Genomic DNA, 23,433 nt, shown 5'->3' on the forward strand with positions numbered 1-23,433 from the left:
CATTTCGTCCGCTTGTACCCGAGACCTTAAACTTTCGGTCATGATTGCAAACTGTTAATAAAGTAAGCAATAAGAATCAATCAATCAATCAAGTCCAGTTTATATAACTATCTCTAAACCACTTACCTGGAAGGGAAACTGTGAAAGTGCCGTAAAAAGTAAGAGTACGGTAGGCCATTTATGCATGTTGAACCAGGTAATTGCAATGCAATAGACCATTGTAGGCTAAACTTTTTATAGGTTTCACTTTCACATGGCTAGAAAGAAAACCACTTACACATACAGTAAGCTATGGTATTATACCACACTGTATCCAACTATACTGTACTGTACTGTACTGTAAAGCCTAATATTTTTTATGTACACTACCTTTTTTTCCAGAGTTAACCAAAAACTATTTATTTAGAACTACTTTCCAAAAACAAAAGTGAGCTGTTTCTGGAACCTTCCATAAGGTTTGGAATGCCAGCTGCAGAACCCAGCCAGACAATAGAAGGCTGACGAGCAAACATTAGCTACTGTAATTATAATGATTATAGGTGTCATCTCTCCCGTCATCATTATCACCTCCATTTACACTAATCACTAAATCCTCTCGTTCATGTCACCTCGGTCAAATCAATCATCGCAGCACATCTGTTTTCTTTTTGTGTCCGCCAGGCCGGAGAGCCGAAGGCCGAAGATGTTTTCACTCCTGTCCGTTCGTGCGTCCGCCAGTCAGTGTGTCTGTGAGCAGCTAATCTTTGGTATTGTTGGCAGTGGTGGAAAAAGTACTCATCTTTTTTGTTTAAGTAAAAGTATCAATACTGCAATATAGACATATTGTTACTATAATATAGCCACAAGCTATGCACGTACTGTACTGTATGCTGTGTATCTAAAGAGGGATTTTATGTTTTACTCAATACATTCATAATTGTTCTGGTACTTATTGTCGTTATGACGCAGTATATGATGGCTTATGAGCAGCATTCCAGTTAAGTGGTGTCATGTTATTTTGGTGCAACAGTTATAAGAATGTTTACTGATGCCAAGATTAACTCTATCAAAAATAATAGCTCCGATTTGAATCCTGAGAATATTTTGTGTGCCCACATGTGCACCACACGTGTGGGAGTTTGTGTGTGTTTGTGTGTGTACTTATGTTCACGTTTGCTGTAGGCCTATTGCTGTATCGTGACACGCAGGTGTGAGTCTGTGCGTGTGTGTGTGAGTCTGTGTGTGTTTGTGTGTGGGTGGGTGGGTGCGTGGGTGCGTGCGTGCTTGCGTATTTGGTGTACTGTAGGCTATGTGTGAAGATTATGTTTAATTAGCCATGATGAGAGACTGAAATAGGCAGAAATGTGAAATGGACTGGAATGTTCTCCGTATCAAGTGTCACCACGGTGAAAATATGTAGGCTACTGATGTCTTCTGTCAAACCTCTCTCCCTGTCTAAGTACATGTACTCAAGTACTATAATTAACTACAATTTTGAGGTATTTTACTTGAGTATTTACTTCTTCTCCACTACATCTCAGAGGAAAATATTGTGCTTTTACTCCTCTACAATTAGTTGAAAATTTGTTACAATTTAGTTACTATTATTACTTGGTAGATTTCGATCATTATTACAAAACATATATGAACCACTTCAGCCCTATTTACATTTGAAAAAAGCGATCTACTGTAGATCTGCTATTTTCAAGATGTTTATACTTTTGAAAACTTGAAATGGGACATTCTGCAGAAATTAGTACTTTCTACTTTTGGTACATTAACCCTTTTTGTGCCCATCCCGAACAAGTTAGGCTTTATTTCAATCCAATACAATATTTTATTTGCTATTTTACTTACCCCGAGCTGCTTGGAGCAACGTGGGTGGTCCTTGCTCGTCCAGCGCTTACCAACGAGAGACGCTAGATTGTCCGACGATTTATTCCATTGAAAATGGTTTAAAATAAAGTTTAGAGCCCCCCAAAAAAACCTCAATCTATACTGTCGGCGGCGCGACGTATTCCGGGGTGCCTATCCCGAAGTAGTCCGGGATATTTAATAAAATTAATTATTTAATCGGAGGCCTCAACGAAGCCCCGGTCTAAACGTCCATCCATGGTCCGGGCCAACAGCTCGGCCATACACGGGCCGTAGTCGCGCTAACGGCCGCATCGCGCCGCCCACCCCAATAATAAATCACATCTTTAGACAGGATTTTCTCCGGATTGTGTTCCCAGACCCAAAGAGAACGTTTTTTGCGACTGAAATAGCTTTAGATCGGGCTTCTAAAGGGGTTAGCATTTTGGCTACGTGTCAGCTAGCTTCCTCCTCTCGTCCCACATAGCATTGGCTGGAGTGAAATCCCAAGGCACTTGGGACAGTGTCGACGGAAGCTAGAGCGAAGGTCTATAGAGAGATTTCTGGCACTCTAGCGGCCACTTGTGGCCTGGGGCACTGTATGAGTTAAGTACCTTTTGATGCCAATACTTTTGTACTCAAGTAGGCCTACATTTTTGAATTCCAGACTATTACTTAAGTAAAACATTTGAGTACATTTTCCACCACCAGTTGGGATAACTGATGTTAGAGAGGCGGAGAGCCACCCAGTATTCTATTTAAACCCCGGTCAAATCAACTACGCACCTGTTACGAAACTCCAGTGAAGACCTCGGCCCAACGTATTTTTCTTTCATTCATCCATCATAGCAGCCTCTCAGCGGCACCGTCTCCCCATCGCCTCCCCCTAGTCTCCCGTCACAAACAATAATCCCTCCTCCTCCAACATCAGACTCCAGCCACGCTGTTCCAGCGCCAGCGAGCGAGGTCACACACCCAGCACAGGGTATTAATTTCTTTCCAATATTTTGTTTCCGTATTTTATTGATTTTTCCCATGAACCGTGCACCGTGTATATAGATATCGGTCATTACATCTGCTGCTATTTTTACTTCCTTGTCCCACTGCTATTTCAACCACGCACCGTATGTATACAGTACTAGTAGGTCATGCAACTTATGTTTCGCACTACCACGTTTGTTTATCCAGCTCTGATTTAGTCAGACTATATAGGCCTACTGTATAGTACTTGTCCGACTTTCTTCCATCATTCCATCTTTCCAGATAGACTTTATTTTGCCGCGCTACTCCTCCCACAGTTTTGGTGGTACGCACTTGGGCCATATGCCAAATCGTTCCGGCTTCATCGGGACTCGTCTGCTTGCATTTTGCTAAGAGATGCGTTATATAGTTTAACGTATCCTAATGTATTAGTGAATTACTTTTCTCCATTGACTTGAATGGGAAAATGCAAAAATTAAACTTTTCCCAAATATGGAGATGACTGACATCATCTGATGTCATATAGACCACATGAGACTCACACAGTATGTCCATATATGGGCATTCCAAGATATGGGCTTAATATACATCAGGGATCGCCATAATATGGGCATAAAACGGACAAGGATGGAATTAATATGGAATTAAATAAAGTGTGAATCATAGCAACCACCCTTGAAATTTCCCAGAATTGCATCATTCTAATTCTTTCTTTCTCTGGATCTTTCCACTTGTCTTGAAACTACAATGATGAATGAAGCCTGTATGACAAAGAATTTCACCCACTTTACATGTGGTAAGGTTGAGTTGAGTTCAATAGCTAACCTCGACAATCTGGTTATTTAACCACTTGACCTGAGTCCCTCATACCATTGTCTTTTCTGTTTTCGCTCTCCATAATCAATTCTTTTCTGAAATGAATACTTGGGAGTACACAGTATGACATCAGTCATCTACTGTGTGTATGCCATCAGTGCTGTGACATCAGTCACCTCCATATTTGTGGATAAACCGAGGACAGCAGGCACGTGCACACATAGACATCAAAGGGGGCTTGAGCCCCTTCTCTTTAACCTGTCTGTAAAAAGTGCCCTCTCCAAACTGAATGCAGTTTTTACAATGGTGAAAGAAATGCAAATGCCCTCTTTCCATGCCATACCATTCAAGAGAATTAATTGCCTTATCCAAACTCCTCTGAACTTGAATGCAGCATTTTATGTTGAAAGAATTGCCCTCTCTGTGTAGAAATCCATGCTGTACGTCAAACAAACAAACAAACATCTCCATTATTGGCTTGATTATGCTTAGTTCAGTGTGGTATCATCAAGCACCAAAAATAGCCGACCTCAAAGCTCAAGTTGTGCGTTTGGAGGTCTGCTATTTTCGATATTTTCACCAAAAGGACCTTTAGAAATGTCAGCCCCTGCCTCCCTAACATTCTCTGCACGTCCCTGGAGAGACATGCACACATACAGACAGACAGACAGACACATATAGATACAGTAGATGCCCTTGCTGCAAGCCTAAGTTCCCCTTGAGGAACCATAAACACCTGAACTGAGATCTCTAAACCTTGTTTCCTTCATCCAGTCCATCCGTCTTGTCTTCCTGTCTGTCCGTCCGTCTCTGTATGTGTAGCAGACAAGGTCAGTGTTCTCACCTCTCTCTCTGTCACCCTGACACTAAAGCCTTGTTTATGCGTTGGGGGGAAATGCCCATGAAAGATTCTTGGCTGCCAGAACTGTTTCAACAACATTTCACTGCTTGCGCTTCTAGTTAGGGAGGATAAAACCTTGTTTGTTGATTTCATCGGGGACATCAGTGCATTTATTATTATAGCAACCATTTCCAAGCCTAACTGAGATTCATTAAAACATTTGTCTTCAAAGTTGAATTAAAACAACTAGCCTAGTACAAACTACTAGACTAGAGTGACTAGACTATAGCAGACTAGACTATAGCAGGACGATGATACACGAAAGAAGAAGAAGCATTGTCACCACGGCAACCGTTTTGCTTTTGTTTCAGCCACCTGCCACTGATCCTCGACACTTAAGACATTGTCTGTGACCTTACAGAAATCAGCAGGTATGTTCAGGTTCAGGTTCAGTTTTATTGGTCAAATGCACATCCATACAGGTATAGACATACATTGAAATGCTTGTGCCAAGAGCACTCTCAGCCTTATTACACACAAAAAAACAAGACAACAACAGGTCACCCAGGACAACCCAAAAACAACAAAACAACCATACAGTGTAACAGTGTACAGTTTAAAAACTGCGTATCTTGCACATGACTACCTACGTCTCGCTTCCATCTCTTCGTTAAGCATCCTGATTGCTTGAGCATAAAAACTATTACTGAAACGGGTGGTGTGAGATTTGATGCTCTGGTAACGTTTTTTGGATGGGAGGAGATAGAACAGGGAATGGGCGGGGTGACAGCTGTCCTTTAAGATGTTCTCTGTCTTTTTCTTACAGCGTGTGTTATAGATTGTGTGTAGCTGTGGTAATTCTGTGCCAATGATTTTGGCAGCTTTCTTCACAATTCTCTGTAACTGTGTACTGTCTTGGACAGTCACGTTACCAAACCACACTGTGATGCATCCTGTCAAAACACTTTCTATGGTACAGCGATAGAAATTAACAAGAGCCTTGGTGCTCAGGCCAAATCTCCTGAGGCGCCTCAGAAAGTACAATCGCTGCTGCGCTTTCATAAGGATACCTTCGCTGTTTAGAGACCATGTGAGTGAGTTTGTTATGTGAACACCCAGGAATTTGAAACTGTCCACTATGTCTACAGGTGAGCCATTTATGGTTAAGGGACTGTGATTGACTTTAGACTTCCTAAAGTCAACGATGATCTCTTTTGTTTTACTAACATTTAGAGAGAGATTGTTATTCTGGCACCATAGGGTTAGCTCTTCAATTTCCCTCCTATAGGCCCTCTCATCATCGTTGGATATTAGTCCTATAACCGTGGTGTCATCTGCAAATTTGAGAATAGAATTATTGCCACACCTGGCAACACAATCATAGGTGAACAGACTATACAACAAGAGACTGAGGCAGCAGCCCTGGGGCGCTCCAGTCCTGGTCAATATCTTAGATGAATGCTTGTTCCCTATTCGTACAGATTGTGGCCTGCCTGTCAAAAAGTCAAACAGCCAGTTGCAGATACTGCTGCCAAGACCAAGACCCCTGAGTTTCAACACAAGCTTAGATGGTACAATCGTGTTAAAGGCAGAGCTATAATCTATGAAGAGTAGTCTGACATAAGAGTTCCTATTCTCCAGATGTTTCAAGGCAATGTGTAGTGCGAGAGAAATAGCATCATCGACTGATCTATTAGCACAGTATGCAAACTGTAATGGATCAGTATTGGCAGGGATAATGTGCGTTATATGTGCCAAACCTTAACGTCTAAAAATGTCTGCTACAATTGATGCAAAGAGACAGAAGGAGGTGAAGAGAAAGGTGGGACAGCAGATGTTTGCATAAAGAGAGTGCTGGATGGATGGACTGACGGATGGAGAGAGCTGCTTCAATAGGTCTGTTTCTGTTAAAGGGACTACTACACCATGAATTTTTCACTTTTTTTTTCCTTTTTTTTTTTTGGTCTTCCCAGTGTCTCTTCCAGCCCCCAAAAAACCCAATTCATTACCTCTAAGCCTTGCCTTTCATTTCAAATTTTCTGAATATGCGTGTCTGAATGGTACTCTTTTGAAATCTTCCCACAACCTAGGTAGGCAGTGGGCTCATTTCCTATTGGGCCCCCTCTAGAAGGGGGCGGTACCTTTTTTGGAAGGCTATATTGAGACTATGAGGTGGAACCATGAGGTTAAGTGGTGCTAAAATTGGAACAATACAGAGAAGATTATGATTGACTCAACATGGTTCTCATTGTGGTTCTCTAATATTCTCTGTATAGCTCCAATTTAGCCCAAAGACAGCGCCCCGTTGCCAACAAAGGGCATTTTGGTATTGCATCTGAAATGGCTTGGAATTAGAGACAGACAGACAGAACATGACATTGCAATATCCGAGTGGTTGTTTAGGCTAAAACCTGTATAAAACCGTATTATGGAACAATATTTATATAAAATATATATTTTGAAAAGCATGGCGTGGCCCCTTTAAGTGCTAATGACACAAGAACTGGATGGATGGATGAATGGACAGATGGATGGTGTTAGCAGACTCTCTACTGCAAGGACAAAAATACAGCAGGAAACAAAAGAAAGAGAGAAAGAAAGAAAGAAAGAGGTTGAAAGAGAGCGAGAATGAAATCTGTTGAGGGGAGAGAGGTGAGAGGCTGTGAGAGGTCAGTGGGAGGTGTAGTAGTACACACACAGTGATTGAGTGAGTAATGACCGAGTGAACGATGTGTGAGTGTATGAGAGAGAATGATGGAGAGGGAGGGGGTCAGGGAGAGAGAGGAAGCAAATAAGGATGCTAGTATACTGTCCAGATTGAATTCCACTGCGGCAAACACAGAACATTCCAGAACACAGCGGACAAGCTCTGGAATTCTAAACTCTAAACTGTGTGAAAGTTCTGAAGCGCTTCAGAAACCCCACAATACATCTGAGCTGACTGCCATTTCCTGTTCAAAGACCTTCAGACACAAACGTACGCACACAGCACAATAGTTAAAGTGTTACCAATGCACCTATATGCTATGCCCCCCGTATGAGCACGAGACTAACGTCACACAAGACTAACGTCACACGAGACTAACGTGTGTCATGTTTGTTGGAGAGATAGTTCCATTTGGGAGGAAGGGAGAATCCCTTTTATGCCCATATATGAAGGTCCTGATGTCATCAATATAAATCAGTGGCCAGATGGCCAAGACCTGGGCCAAATCTGTGAGGCTGGTTCAGATAGGGATCTCCATGTATGGGCATAAAAGGGATTGTACTGTATGTTGTGATGTCATGGGAAACACTCTAACAGAATCCCCTTTACGCCCATACATGGAGATCCCTGATGTTATCAATATTAAGCCTATATCTAACTTCATATGGGAATGCAATATCTGTGTGGCTGGTTCAGACAGTGATCTCCATGTATGGGCATAAAAGGGATGTACCATATACAGCACAGCATATATGGGTACCAGGGGTCTCCATATATGGTTAACTGGTCCAATATACATCTGGTCAGATGGCCAAGAATTGGCACGACCTAAAGGCGAGGTCGCATGTTGCCCTGAGGCGTCTTACTAATTATAGACTATATAGGAGTAGTGTCAGAGTAGAGCTTGTGCTAACCTCTAAACCCAGGGGGCGATAGTCACCCTTTATATAGCGCCCATCTGTGTACTGTGTGTGTGACATCAGAACACGTCATACTGATGTCAGTAGCTAGCTGATGTCGGGTATCTCCATATATGGAGTATCTCCACATATGGAGTACCAATATTCAGTGGGTAACAATGGCTACCTAACAACTACCTACGTGACATGAAGGTGGGTGAGGGTCTTCGTAACATTATAGTTGTAGTGGTTAAAAAGTAGTGCTGTTCTGTTTGTTAGTCTTGTGTGAAGGTATACCCAGAGACTCTTTGTAGACATATAGTACAGTATATTGTAATGTTATCTAACTTGTAAGACAAATTGAGGCAGTGTAAATATGATATGATATTGAATGTAACTGATCTCCTACCTATCTGGCCAACACTGCAGTACAGTACATTCACACTTGCTCACATTACTAAATGCTAACCTAAGCAGTAAGTACACATGAAGGTTTATTTATTTTAATGAAACATTTAACGACAGTGGAGTAAGGGCTGATGTTAATCTGCGCTGATAAAAGTGGAACAAATGGTGTGAACGAGTGCGCGTGCGTGCGTGTGTGCGTTGTCTTTCTCCTCTCTACACTACAGTACATGCTGACCTAACTAAATGTTGAACAGTAAGTACACAGGAAGGGTTATTTGTTTCAATACAATAAAGTACAGTACAGTATTAAGTACATTATTCATTCTAGAAACAGTATTGTGTGTTTGTGTGTGTAATTGGTGTCATCCAATATCATCTTTTATGAAAACCTTACATTCACATAGACGCACATACAGGCATGATTACGTGCACACCCGCGTGCACGTACACAGTGTATGCAGCTTGTACGGTACATTCAACACACAGCCTATAAGCCAGGCAGGTGCAACGGATGGAGACAGCAGCACAGAAGGAGTGAAGAAGCTGCAACTGCAGAATTCTCCAGAAACTAATTAATCCGCTGTGCATACACAAAATAAGTGGGCACGAGCACACACACACACTTGTGCACAGGCACACACACGCACGCACACGCACACACGCACGCACGCACACACTCACACATATATATACACATATATACACCACTCCATTAGCAGCCCTGTGTGCACGCTGGGTCTAAAATTAGTGCGCAGTCTGTTGAACAACACAGGGGCTGCAGGAGAGGGGAGCCATGCTGCCAAAGGCTTACATGACAAATGACTCTCTGACAATGAGGATACACAGCCATACAGTCCAAAGAAGGGGAAGATATAAGACAGGGGTCTTCAACGTTTTCAGGCCAAGGACCCCTTAGTTGAGAGAGAAATGATTGAAGCAGGGACCCCCTCTACATATTGTATGAATGTCTGATACAGATTTTCATTGATTTCATAGATAGATTCATAAACTTGTTTGACAGCACTGCCATCAGTCGGTTAGATTTGTGTTAATGTGGTTTTTTTTTTTCAGACTTTTGACCACTTAAATCATCGTCACTTTGTACTTTTTTACCTTGAAACTGAAAACCGAAAATCACAAATAGCAGATCGTTGCGAGGCGTTGAGAGCTTGTAGATCTGCTATTTATGGCTCAAGTTCTCCTCAGAATTGGGACGCGAGGGTTCAAGTTGTTAATTTTAAAAGAATTATCCTATCACACAAAGATTTGAGAGCCCCCCCTGTAGTAACTCTGTAGCCTGGCATTAGCCAGACTGATAACATGGATTCACTCGCACGCTCCTCTACGGTATCAGTCTGGACTTCGGCCCATAGGCAGCAAGTATGAGAAATCAGAAAATGACCGGGCCAATCAGAGACTGTGTTTCAACTGAACAGTGTAACACAGTCTCTGATTGGTCCGGTCATTTTCTGATTTCTCGTACTCGCTCCCTATAGGCTGAAGTCCAGACTGATACCGTGGAGGAACGTGTGAGTGAATCCATGTTATCGGTCTGGCTAATTCCAGGCTAGTAACTCTGAGGACCCCCTAGGGTTCCCGGACCCCCTGTTGAAGATCCCGGATATAAGATACGAATGCTTAATTTATACTTTGCTGTATGCCTGTGTCATGCGCCGCAAATAGCACATCTACAAGACACGAGTCCTGCAACAGGCCAGGTATCCGTGTTCGACTTGTGGAAAATATACTTTTATACATTTGCGGGTATGGTCTGGGACGGGCGATACGGGACTAAAGGCGGGCGGGTAACATTTTATTGTGAAAATCAGAGCACTGTTTCCGCCCAAACAACGTCACTTCAGAGTAGCGCAAAGTGAGCAAAATCAAAGATAGCCACCGGTGAGTTTGTAGATTGGACTTTTTCAGCAAACATGTCGTCAAGGACAAAGTCGGACATTTGGTAGAAGTTTGAGTTACTGTCTGTAGGCTATTTTACTTTACTGCATGTAATCACAGGTAGTCGGGCGAGCAACGGTTACATTTTTTGACGGGCACGCCACGGTGCGGTGGGGCTGGGCGGGGCGAGGCTGGTCTGGTTTGGATTTTTATATAATCACAGGTTACGGGTTGGTCTGCGGAGCAGATTATTGACGGGTGGTGTGGGTAACACTGGTAATGTTCCAGAAAAGAGTTAAAGGAGTAGCTCACCCCCAAATGTTTTTTTTCCTATTGATTACTCACGCCATGGAGACTTGAGTTCAATAATATTTTTAATTTTTGTCACATTCCTAAGACAACAAAAATGATAACCCCATTGATTCCGGATGGGGACCCAAATGCATTTGGGTCCCCATTTGGAATCAATGGGGTTACATTTATTGTAATCAAAGTATTGTCTTAGGAATGAGACAAAAAACAAACATTATTATTGAACTCAAGTCTCCATGGCGTGAGTAATCTGGGGGTGAACTACTCCTTTAAGAGTAGTTGTATAATTCAAGCTGTGAAGTGGCTCATGGTGTGTACAGTACATATCATTCATTCTGTGTTAGTGCACCTAGAGGCCCACAAGCCAACATCACAATCACAATGTACGTCCAATACCCTCATAGGTAAACACCCAGGTTAAAGGCCTGATCACCATGGGCTATTTATTTGTGTGACTTATTCACACACACACACACACACACGCACACGCACAGTATCAAGTACAAATACTGTACCTCAAAATTGTACTCAAGTACAGTACTTACGGTAACTTGGGTAAATGTACTTAGTTACTTTACACCACTGAGTGTATACCACCACTGCAAAGAGCCAGTGTGTAACTGTTAGCAGTATTTGTTTGCACTGTGTTCTCAGTTAGTTGGCCTCATTTTGATCGTCGCCTCCGCTAACTGGTACAGAAGAAGAGCAGACGCAATGGAGAGAGAGATATGCACCGCGTGGGCGTTCAATAAGCCTCATCCATATTCATAATCACTGCAACATGCATGGCATATATCCTTTTAAGGTAGTAGACTGTCAACACTGGTAGACATCACACGCTTAAACATGAAATGAAAAAAGACAGGGGGTTGAAGGGATACGTACAGTCCAATAGTCACCATGACATTCTTTTGTCAGAATGTCATTTTACATGTACCGGTATTCATATACATTACTTCAACACTAACAGCAAGTTACAGTATCTACAAACTATTTTGTATTAAAAAGGTGACTTAAATTCACTTTTCAATGTCTGCAGAATATTTCAGGAACCTTACAGTATAGTAGTACTAGTTGCAAAAGTTTAATTAGCAAAGATCTTTTCTTTTCTTTTTTTTCCTTTTTATTTACCTATCATTATAATGTTTACAGCACTTTTAGTGTTTCTCTAAATTTAATTTAAAGTATTGTGCTGACAGACAGCTGCCATTGACTTTGGCCTGTGCCGTGGTGTTATTATAGAATTGATAAATTCACATCACATGATATCAGTGCACACATAGACTGTGATTACTGCCCACTCGTGATATAATCATCATGATGAGATCACATGTAGGCTAACAGTATCGAGTCCATGTTTCCTAAATGCCAGGCTTCGTGTACAGTATGAAATCCACTGAAAATAATCTCCCTCTATTACTTCTCCTGGGTTTGATAATTGGTGTCAAGCCATGTTGCATACAGTAAGTCCCCTAAACGCTCTCTGATAGAAACGTAATGAGACACTAATAAGGTTTGTAGCCAGTACGTTTTATTAGATTACCAAGACAGTACATGGACAGGGATTATTAGATATAATGCAGTCTTAATCCGTGATTTAAGAAACAAGGTACAGTAATTGTTGTACTAACGGTGACTGGATTTTATGTTTGCAGGAGGTCACAGAAAGCCTTTTACAAAGTGAAATACTTAAAAAACTTTGAGGGCCTTTGAATTTAATGACAGTCACTGTTGAGTGAAAACCTTATAAGTATATCCATGTACCACTGGTTATTATTTAGTAACAAGCTCTTTTTAATTATTATTATTGGTTGAATATTTATAAAACGCACATATATACATACATACATACATTCTTAACCACTTTCAACCTGCTGGCATTTATATTTTGGGCATGTCAAATTTGTCAACATTTCTTTCAAATTGAGCAAAAACTGTGTGTGTGTGCGTGCGTGCGTGCGTGCGTGCGTGCGTGCGTCCGTGCGTCCGTGCGCGCGTGTACTGTATGCGTTCCGTTATCAGCAGGCGCGTGCGTATATTTACAATATGTGTTAATTTATCAGCTTGTACAGTATGTGTGTGTACGCCTGTGCGTGTGCACGCACATACTGTATTTATGTGTTCATTCATTTATCAGCATGCGCATGTATGGAGCTTATCAGGCCTGCCACTTCATTAGCATCATCCGCTGTTATTAACCTGGAGCATACTGTACATACACACGCACACATGCGCGCGCACACACACACACACACAATCACTTAAAGTTTCTCCACCTGGAGTTTCCTCCCCAGTCAAACTGGTGCACTTTGCCATCAGGAATTCCCATTCTTCAACACTGCCTCTGAATCTGTATCTGTATAAATCGTCACTGTCGGGCAAAAATCTTGTATCGCCAAGTTTCAAAACAGCATGTTCTTTTGTAAAATAAAGCCCTACTTCACCATACAAGAGTGTCGCACAAAAGTAGCGAAATTATAGCTGATGTACAACGCCTTGCGCTGCGAGGCGTTGTGCGCTTGCAGATCGGCTATTTTCACTACTTTAACCCGTTTCTAAGATAATAACAAAAAAAGTTAAGTTTATGGATATACAAGGTTTCCACCCGACAGCAACGAAATACAACAGAGAGGGAACCACTAGCCCTCCCTCCCTCCCTCCCTTCCGGCCAGTTGTTATGTCTGATACTTGACTCTGGTCAGACACTGTGAACCAGTGACTAAAGGCAAGGGATTGACTTCTCCTTCAAAGACACCATTAACCTCTCCAAACACATCTCTCTCCCTGACCCCGTGTGTGTACATCCCTAACTCCCTGACCCCGTTCCGTGCCTCCTCCAACCAACCTCATTAAAGCTGTTGTTTCCGCTACAGCTCCTAAACCACAGCAGGCTTACTACTACTGCATCCTCTCCATATTCTATCCTTACACCCTACCCTCCTTCCTCCCTCGCTCTTCCTTCCGTTTTTCTCAGCATCTCTCTCTTTCGCATTATTAAGTGTGGTTTGACTGTGAGGTATTAGGTGGCAGTCTTTGTGTCAGACTCTTGACATCGCGAGTGCGCACACACACACACACACACACACAAACACACACACAAACACACACACACACACACACACACACAGCAGATGGTACAGTAGATGAGTTTTTATCATCCTGCTGGAAACTCCAAAGTCTAGACCCGGGCTACCCAACTTAAGATAGCTCAGCAAAATACAAAAAGTCCAAGGACCGCAAGCTAAAAATTACAATGCTATTTTGGACTTTTAGACTTGTCTAGACTGTTCTCTCTCTCTCTCTTTCTCTCTCTCTCTCTCTCTCGCTCTCTCTCTTTCTCTCTCTGACCATTTATTTTTATTTTCTTATCTCTAACTCTCTCTGTACCTGTCTTGCCCTATGTCATCTCTCTCTTCTTCCTCACTCTATTTCCATATAATCTCAGTGATCCTTGTTGATATCGCTGTTTCATCGTAATGAAGAGTAATTTTATAATTAATCTTGTTTAGTCAGCCGAGGAGATCAGGATAAATGAACACTCCAATGTGTTTCCCAGTCTGTGAGCCAACGCTGGCATTACAGCGTTGTGTTGAATCAGTGTTGATTTTGATAGGAAAATGACACCTTGTCATCTTAAAAGTTTTTGTTTTAGTCAACTAAATATCATAAGATTTTAGTCAACTAAATCTACAGATCTAGCGTATTTTCAGAGTGCAGCAGCCGAGCGCAACCAAGCATAAAATGACTTGTCTTTTAGTTCTACTATCTACTAGTTCACTTCTCCACCGGTCCCTCCCTGAAAATGTAATTACATTTTTATTTATTTGACGAATTTGTCAATATATTTAGTCTTACTTTTAGTCATCATAGCTTAGTTTTTATTTAGTTTTTGTCGGTGAAAAAAGGTAGTCGACACATTTTCGTCATAGTTTTAGTCAACAAAATAAACACTGATACATTACACGCACGCACGCACGTACGCACGCACGCACGCACACACACAGACACGCAGGTGACGTAGTACGCTTGATCTCAGGGGTGTCGCACCTATGTTTCTGTCAGTGGTGCTCAAAGTTTTTCATGTTAAGGACCCTCCAAAATGATATGTATTTGGCCACGGACCCCCATCTCAAAATATTTAGTTCCAGGGACCCCCCCAGAAGCAAAATTTGAGTTACAAATGCTTAAAAAATGACATATATTCAAAGATTTTCACACATTTTCACACACACACACACACACGCACACGCACGCACACGCACGTACACACACACACACACACACACACACACACACACACACACACACACACACACACACACACACACACACACACACACACACACACACACACACACACACACATCCTTACCTCAGTGAGATGAGGGTTAGGATTGAAGCCACACTGGTTGCAGACCGTGGCCTTGCACTGGGTGCAGGTGTTGTAGTTGGGCACTGCAGGTGGGTTGGTCAACTCCGTGGTGGTGCAGACAGGGCAGACCAGCTTGCTGCTCGGCATGGGAGCGATCTGGGGCAGCGAATAGGGTGAGGTGGGCGTCACCCCGCGGTCCGGCGACACGGAGGGAGAGCGACCTGTCCTGGATCCGCCCGAGCCCGAGAAGTCCACCTGGAGGTTCCGACGTGAAGCATGCTGGCCGGGGCTCTGGCCCCCAGGGCCTCCGTGTGTCATGGACCCTCCCATTGGACCGTGGCCCTGGCCCAGGCCGGGCCCCGAACCTGGGCCTTTCCCAGGGCCTGTACCTGAGCCGGTCTGCGTCTGTCTTGGGGGAGTGGGGCTCTCGTGGGTGGCAAGGCGGTACGGTTCCCCGGCTCGAGAGCCCATGCCTGCTCCAATCCCTCCCGCTGTAGTCCCTCCTCCTGCTCCCATCCCTCCTCCGTAGCCACCCTGCTGCATGCCGGGCTTGGGGCTCCCCATCGGACCCCTGGGAGACACACAGAGAGAGAGAACATCTTTCAGATTTCATTTGCACTAGCCATCAGTCAAATGCTGCGAGATTCCCCCAACTTGGTTACAAACATTATAGCCTACTACTATACTAGTACTAGTTATACAATATAACTAGGGTTAGGGTTAGGGTCTTTAACTGAGAAATTGAGACCATGGGCATGGTGTTGGGTAGGACACCTATTGGTTGACAACTCATAGCGTAGTATCTCCCCTGAACAAGTGGGGATTGTTAAGGCAAGCTTTACAAGGCTACGGGTAAAGGATAAATGTCATGCTCTTCGCTCATGTTCCACACATTACCCATGTCCCTGTGTGTTAGTTTAACTCTGAAAGGTTAAGATTTACCTATAGTATATAGTAAAATCTCAGTGTTAATGTATCCATTTGTATAACTCTGAGTGTACAAATGTAACCAAATGGACCAAGATTTTAAAGAGTAAATGTCCATCCTGGGTACATACTGAAGGGACAGACAAATACTCAACCCACTAACCGCCAATCTTATTCAATTCAGATTCGAATGCCAGCAAAAAGGCTACAGAGTGGTAAACAACATTAAAACCACCTGAATGATGACTAATTCATCTGCTGCTGACTGCTGAGAGCCATGGAGAGACCTGACAACGACCACAGGCGTCAACAAAGTGTGGCAGCAGAAGAAAAGAAAGGTCTGAGGCAATTCCAGCACAAAACCACATGCACACATGCACACACACACACACACGCACGCACGCACGCACGCACGCACGCACGCACGCACACGCGCGCACACACACACACACACACACACACACACACACACACACACACACACACACACACACACACACACACATTAGGCTGTCAGAAAGACAACAAAATATATCAAAGGCACATGAATGCAAATACACTAACTCTCTCTCACACACACACACACACACACACACACACACACACACACACACACACACACACACACACACACACACACACACACACACACACACACACACACGCACACACACACACACACACACACAGCCAGGATATACACTTGGAAATAAACACACACACCTGAGGGTATACAACACTGGTGCAAATCTGAGCCTGGGGACTGTAACAAATGATACGATACTGGCAGAGAACTGTTGTCAACAATCTAATATTCCTCTAATGTTGTTCTCCCTCGCACTCCTCTGGAATCTGATTCACTTGCATCTCATCCCAATTGAGAATTTCAATTAGCACGTTCAAAACAGACATAAATTGAGTTGAACAAAGACAAACTTCATATCGCCATCATTACCACAGCTGCAGACATTATGCACGCATCTCTCTCTCTCTCTCTCTCTCTCTCTCTCTCTTTTGAAACATTATAGCGTCAAGCAAACAGGGAGTAAAGTTTTGGATGTATTATAATGGCTTGATGTTCATAATCTTTACATATAATGCTGTCTAATTCTGACTTTGTTGACAAGATGGAGGTCAACACAGTAAGGAATCGACAATTTTTTTCCCTGGTTTGTTCTGGATTGTATCTGGGTTTTGTCTCCGCTGGCCTGGAGAATATAGCTGTTAGTGTTTGGTAAATAGAAAAGCAAATCAGTTCGCAATAATTTTCTATTTATAGTACAAATTAATCAAAATGAGTTTTATTTTTTTTATATATTTCACTTACTGATTTCAATACAACACAGTTCAAATGAGACAGCAATTCATATGAAATGACTGCTGTCATCAAAAGCAAAGGCCTAGCCTGCTCTTGATTTGATGTTATTCAGCTTCCAACATTTTATTTTACATGCCATTTATTTTCAAACATTAAGATTGGCAGATGACAATGACAACAAATAAATGAGTTTTCTTTAGCCCATACTGGATATTCATAGCGTTTATGAAACGCACTCTCCACTGATGTGTAATTGCTGCCATCAGAATGACTTCTTATGTCTCTTAAGCTTCTTAGGTTTGGATGCCATCACTCTGTATTAGTCTGTGTTGTGTATCTTGGTTGGGACAAACACAGTGCTCCATATATCTATTCCCTTCTATTCTATTAGGCTATTTGTCTCCGCCAGGAGAGTATGTTTTCGCCCCTGTCTGTCTGTCTGTCTGTCCGTCCGTCTGTGTGTGTGTGTGTGTGTGTCCGTCCGTCCGTCCCATTAGTTTGTTACCAGCTAATCTCCGGCACTGTTGGCCCGGTCGCGGCCAAAATGTGCACACACAGTCCCTGGATGCCAATTCAGAACATCTGCCTCACATTTCTCATATGGCCCTGTTCTAGCGCCACCATGAGGCCAATGTTTGGAAAAAAACATTTCTGTACTCTACTCTATCAAGACTGATCTGTCCGACATTTCATATTCCATCCTAATTGGCTAATATTGGCTTCCAAAGTTAGCAGGATTGCTTCACATTTTTGGAACACAATGCCTCAAATCATGCATGCAGCGTCGCAGCGCTGTGAAAAGCCTAAGATTGGTGAAGAACACATGCCACCCTTTTCACATTGGCCTATTATAGCGCCACCAGGACGCCTGCCCTGGCAGAGACCTGTGCTTGGAAGAGCACTGCTTCTACTTACAGTAATGAATACATTTGCTTCCTTTAATTTGGTCCACAATGGTTCAGTCTATTAGCATTCACCAAATTGAAAAGTTTAAAAGTAGATTTCTGAGGTCAATACAGGCAGCAACAAATGCCTCTCTCTCTCTCTCTCTCTCCTTCTCAGTCCTCACCGTTTCTCCTTCTCTCCCTAGAACTATTACTGAAAAATTAATACACGTTGTAATAATTAATGTGCATGCAGCCTATTGCATGTCCATCCCTGCATGAAAGTTGTTAATTTTGTTAATAAGCAATAATAATAATAATAATAAACCTGAGTACACTTTGAGATTAGACAACACAAATTCATACTGGTATATAGTCTTAGAGTGGTCACATCTTATGTCCCAGTGTGTGGATGCGTGGATGTCTGCATGCGTGCGTGTGTGTGTAGGGGGGGGATTGACTGAACAACAACACCTTCAAAGTCGGGATGAACCGCTTAGAACTGTCAGAGTGACAAGAACAGACAAGAAGAGAGAGAGAGAGAGAGAGAGAGAGAGAGAGAGAGAGAGAGAGAGAGAGAGAGAGAGAGAGAGATGAACTCAGTTGGGCTGTGAAGAGTGTTACAGACTGCATGACTGACCGACTGACTGACTGACTGACTGACTGACTGATTGACTGACAGACAGTTCGATGAGAAGATACTAGCCTTAATAATTACTGAGAGGCCGACAGGCAGACAGATATACAGAGAGCTAAAGACCCCAGTCCTCAACAGGACATCACTGGTAATTGCTGGGAGAACTAGAAGCAGACAGAGGCTTCCACCCAGAATAACAGTACCAGCCCTCTTCTGTCTGTGTTTACACCGATTCACCAAGTGCTACACTGGGGGACATTCATCACTGTCGCACACAGATTTAATGACCCAACGCCTGTGTTCCACAGTAGCCAAAGGGATTTCACCGTCATGTTTGGTTTTTCCTCCATTGGCAATACTTGCTTTTAATATGACTTTCTTTCCTCGTGCATTTCAAACACGAGAGGTGCTAAAGAGTGTTTATTATCTCCGCCCCCTGTCGGAGTGTGCACAGTATGTGTCTGTATTTGCGCAGCTAATTTCGGAGATTCCCCCGCAGCTTCCTCGTTTCCTGATGGCTGCTTTCCATGACATACAGTACAGTAGGCACCCCAGCTTGGCCGAGGTACCGGTATATGCGCTCCATGGCTCACTCCTTTCTAGTTAATGTGCGACTGGAGACGATTGAAATCTGTATATTTTTTTTTATGATGGGGTAAGAACGTTCCAAAAAACAAATAAAAGGTTTTTAAGGGTGTATGCAAATGTATAATTTACAAAAAAATAAAAAAAAAAAGAATCCCCTATTGGGCCTTTAAATCAAACCAAACATCTTCCTACTCGGGCTCTACTCTCCTGTCTCCTGTTTCCCCCTCTTCCTCTTCCTCACACTCAGCTACACTGATAGAATTGTCTCTTTATGGACCATTTATTTCACTTCTTTCTCTCTCTCTCTCTCTCTGTCTCAGCTTGTCTCTCTCTCTCTTTCTCTCTCTCTCTCACACACACACACACACACACACACACACACACACACACACACACACACACACACACACACACACACACACACACACACACACACACACACACACCTTCTCCTTCCCTCTGCATCACATCCAGCCATTTCATTCTCTCCACTACTTTACTTGTCCTCTTCGTCTCCTCCCTCGCTGCTAGCGGAGAGACTCCATTACTGTAAAGCAGGAAGTGTGAAGAAGGACCATCATCACAACAACATGTTTCATTGGTCACAGATGGAGAGAGATGCACGCTTCATCTCTTGTCCCTCTTATCTGTTCTAATTATTTTTTTCTTTTTTTACGTCCCTCCTTTCATGCCTTTATATACTCTCTTTATACAGCTCTTATAGTTTACAGTTTACAGTTTAGGCATTTAGCAGACGCTTTTAATCCAAAGCGACTTACAATAAGCAGATACAAAACATCACAAGATACTGTAATATGTCAGTACATCAACAGCAATATATGTAGACTGTAGAGCAGGGGTCTTCAAAGTTTTCAGGCCAAGGACCCCTTGGTTGAGAGAGAGATGAAGCAGGGACCCCCACAATCTGTTTATAGATTCCATAGTTTCATCGTTTGACAGCACACTCATCAGTGTTTTTTGGATTCATGTCAATTTGAGTTTTCAGATATTTATCCACTTGAACCAAAGATTTGGAGGACCCCTGTAGTAACTCTGAGGACCCCCTAGGGGTCCCGCACCCCCTGTTGAAGACCCCTGATGTAGAGACATAAAACACACACACACACACACACACACACACACACACACACACACACACACACACACACACACACACACACACACACACACACACACACACACACACCTACACACAAAGAGTTGCTACTTGTAGGTAATTTAACTCTGAGTAAAAAACGCCCATGAGTGTCCATCTTCAACGTTGGCGTTGATAAGTGTTGGAAAGCGTGCGTCTGTGGCCAAAAATCAGTTAATGAGTAGGCGGTGTGTACATGTCAATAGCAGCGGGTGGCGGAGAGGGGGCAGAGAGAGGAGTGGAAAGGGGGGGGCAGAGCTACTGTATCTGTTTTGCTGCTAAGACTTACAAGGAGGTTTTTGTACTCGTAATAATAGTGCTCGTGGGACATTTATTTTGTCTGCATGCAACACATAGACGGTATGGTATGTCACTGCAGACCCCTGTGTGCGTGTGTACACGCAAGTGTGTGTGTGTGTGTGTGTGTGTGTGTGTGTGTGTGTGTGTGTGTGTGTGTGTGTGTGTGTGTGTGTGTGTGTGTGTGTACGCACGCGCGTGTGCCGTGTGTGCGTGCGCGTACAAGCGAGAGGGGCGGCACATGCAGAGTTAAGGCGCCGGTGAATGTCAATGTTGTGTTGAAAGAACGTACTGGAGCTGTCAGACAAAAGATTCATCTTTGAACAAAATGTCAACCTGTTTCGGTCTTTATGGCCTTCTTCAGGGCATGCGGAACTCAAGGGACTATGGATAGTGGATACACAGGATAGATTTATGTTAACAATTGAAAATGATGATGATGCGGTTGGATGGCTTCACGGAGCGCAAGCCTTGTACCCAATGTGGCCTACTTGAAACTAACTGACAGGCTGCTGTTCCAATGTTTTAGCTATCCTAATGATGGAACTTCTGTCTGTCTGTCTGTCTGTCTGTCTGTCTGTCTGTCTGTCTGTCTGTCTGTCTGTCTGTCTGTCAGTCTGTCTGATCCGTATTTTTTGCACTGTGTCCTGAACATGTGTTTCCTATTAAGGAGAAATGTGTTTAACCTTTTTTTCTTCTTCTTTTTCACTGAATTCAAAATGTTCTTTTTATAATGTGTTTCCTTTGCTTAAGGTTTTATGAAAACACAATGAATTGCCTTGTTGAAATGTGCGATACAAATTAACTTGCCTTGCTTCTTAAGTCTTAACAATTAAACCAGATGACTGCTGTAAATCACAATACACAGCTCTGTCATTTAAACACAGCTCTGTCATTTAAACACTCCTCACATGCATCTGAATATTGCTGTTCGCACGCACGCACGCACGCACGCACGCACGCACGCACGCACGCACGCACGCACGCACGCACGCACGCACGCACGCACACACACACACACACACACACACACACACACACACATTTACATGCATGCCCAATGGTTGCTCATACATTTTAAGCAGATACAAATTGTGGGAGTATAGTGTATCTATAGTGACTGTTTGCTCACACAATTTTCAAATGCTTCTGCTTTTGTAGAAAATAAAGCGGATGTCCCACCTTCCCTCCACTTCAGCTACAACTTTGTAATTGCGTAAAAACTCAACTTAGTTGTATTATATCATTTTATATAATTTAAAGATGTTTTTAAATAGATTTTGATGAATGGAAAAGGAAAAACAGATGAAAGCTTCCTGTCACAACTTTAAAAAGGCGGAGTTACAGTTGAGTAGCTGAAAGCAGCCAATGTCTGATAAATAACTGCTGCTGGGAAACTGTTCAAATGGAAAACTGGTAACATTCGGGAGTGGAGAGAGGTCGAGGTGGAAGAGAAGAAGAAGAAGAAGAGACGGGATGATAAGGGGGAAATCACGCTCTTTCGAACGACCATCATTTCGACCGGAGGGTTAGCGACTCACTCCACGGAGGTTAGGGTCAGGGTGAGGGTTAGAGTCGAGTGTCGAAAAGATGACATGTAGTAACAGCGACACGCTCCCATGATTGGGTGGCAAATGTTCATTTTATTTTATTTTTTAAATGCTGATGGATTTATGCCTGAAATTCTTCTCTGAGAAATGAGTGACTTTGCACATTCACATCGTTATTACAGTACTGGAATAAAATAAATAAATAAAACACATTTAAACTGTGAAGCAGTGAAGAATGCCTGAGGTGAGTATAGAGAGTGAAATGTGAAAACGCCCCTCTGTCGTTGCCTCTGCTCAGCGCTTTAATTGAAATTCCTATCAGTGACGATCAGCCTCGGGAGTTTAGATGAGGAGGGAGAGAAACACATTAAATAAATGAGAGCTGAAACGGAGGGTTCAGGCAAGAAGGGAGAATTAAATGAGTGTTGGTGAGAAGGGGAGAGCAGTAAACAAGTTTAGGCATGAAGGGAGAGGAGTGAATGAGTAATAGATGGAGAGAGAGAGAGAGAGAGAGAGAGAGAGAGAGAGAGAGAGAGAGAGAGTGAAGGTCTAGTCCGGGGTGAACAGATAATGGCCAGGTAATAACTTTACTGACAGTGTGCAGTCAGTAGACCTCAAAATTCACATTCAATTTTGTGCATGTGTGTGTGTGTGTGTGTGTGTGGGGGGGGGTTATACAGGCCATTAAATGCTAATTTCATCATTTAAAATGTGTTATTTGGGGAATGCAAAAGTCTTTGGTACATGCATGGCATGTCAACGCAACTGGCCTTGGGTTCAAATACAAATATTAAACAATTTTTACACAGCTTTAAATTAACACTGGATTTTACTGTGTGGCCATGCCTTTGCCATGGCTATTCATGCTGCCCTTTCCTATTTGGATACATGGAGAACATATGTGTACACATGCAGCTCAGCATTCAACACAGTATTCCCTGCCAAACTCGATACAAAACTAACCCTATAGACCTATGCTTGTTTGTCGCCCTTGTTTTGCCGCCAAATGGT

General features: G+C 42.9%; 1 protein-coding gene across 1 annotated transcript in view; it reads right to left on the bottom strand.

Annotated features, from left to right (window-relative positions):
• Positions 1-23,433, bottom strand: part of bsna (bassoon presynaptic cytomatrix protein a) — a gene marked incomplete at both ends in the record, with an annotated part of 202,253 nt that overhangs the window by 159,018 nt on the left and 19,802 nt on the right. Inside the window, one exon of the mRNA XM_080732459.1 lies at positions 15,066-15,636. Coding sequence (XP_080588585.1) covers positions 15,066-15,636 — 571 coding nt within the window. The remainder of the gene's footprint in view (positions 1-15,065; positions 15,637-23,433) is intronic.

Source organism: Nannobrachium achirus, assembly GCF_963921795.1.
Source record: "Nannobrachium achirus genome assembly, chromosome: 9".
Lineage (NCBI taxonomy): Eukaryota > Metazoa > Chordata > Actinopteri > Myctophiformes > Myctophidae > Nannobrachium > Nannobrachium achirus.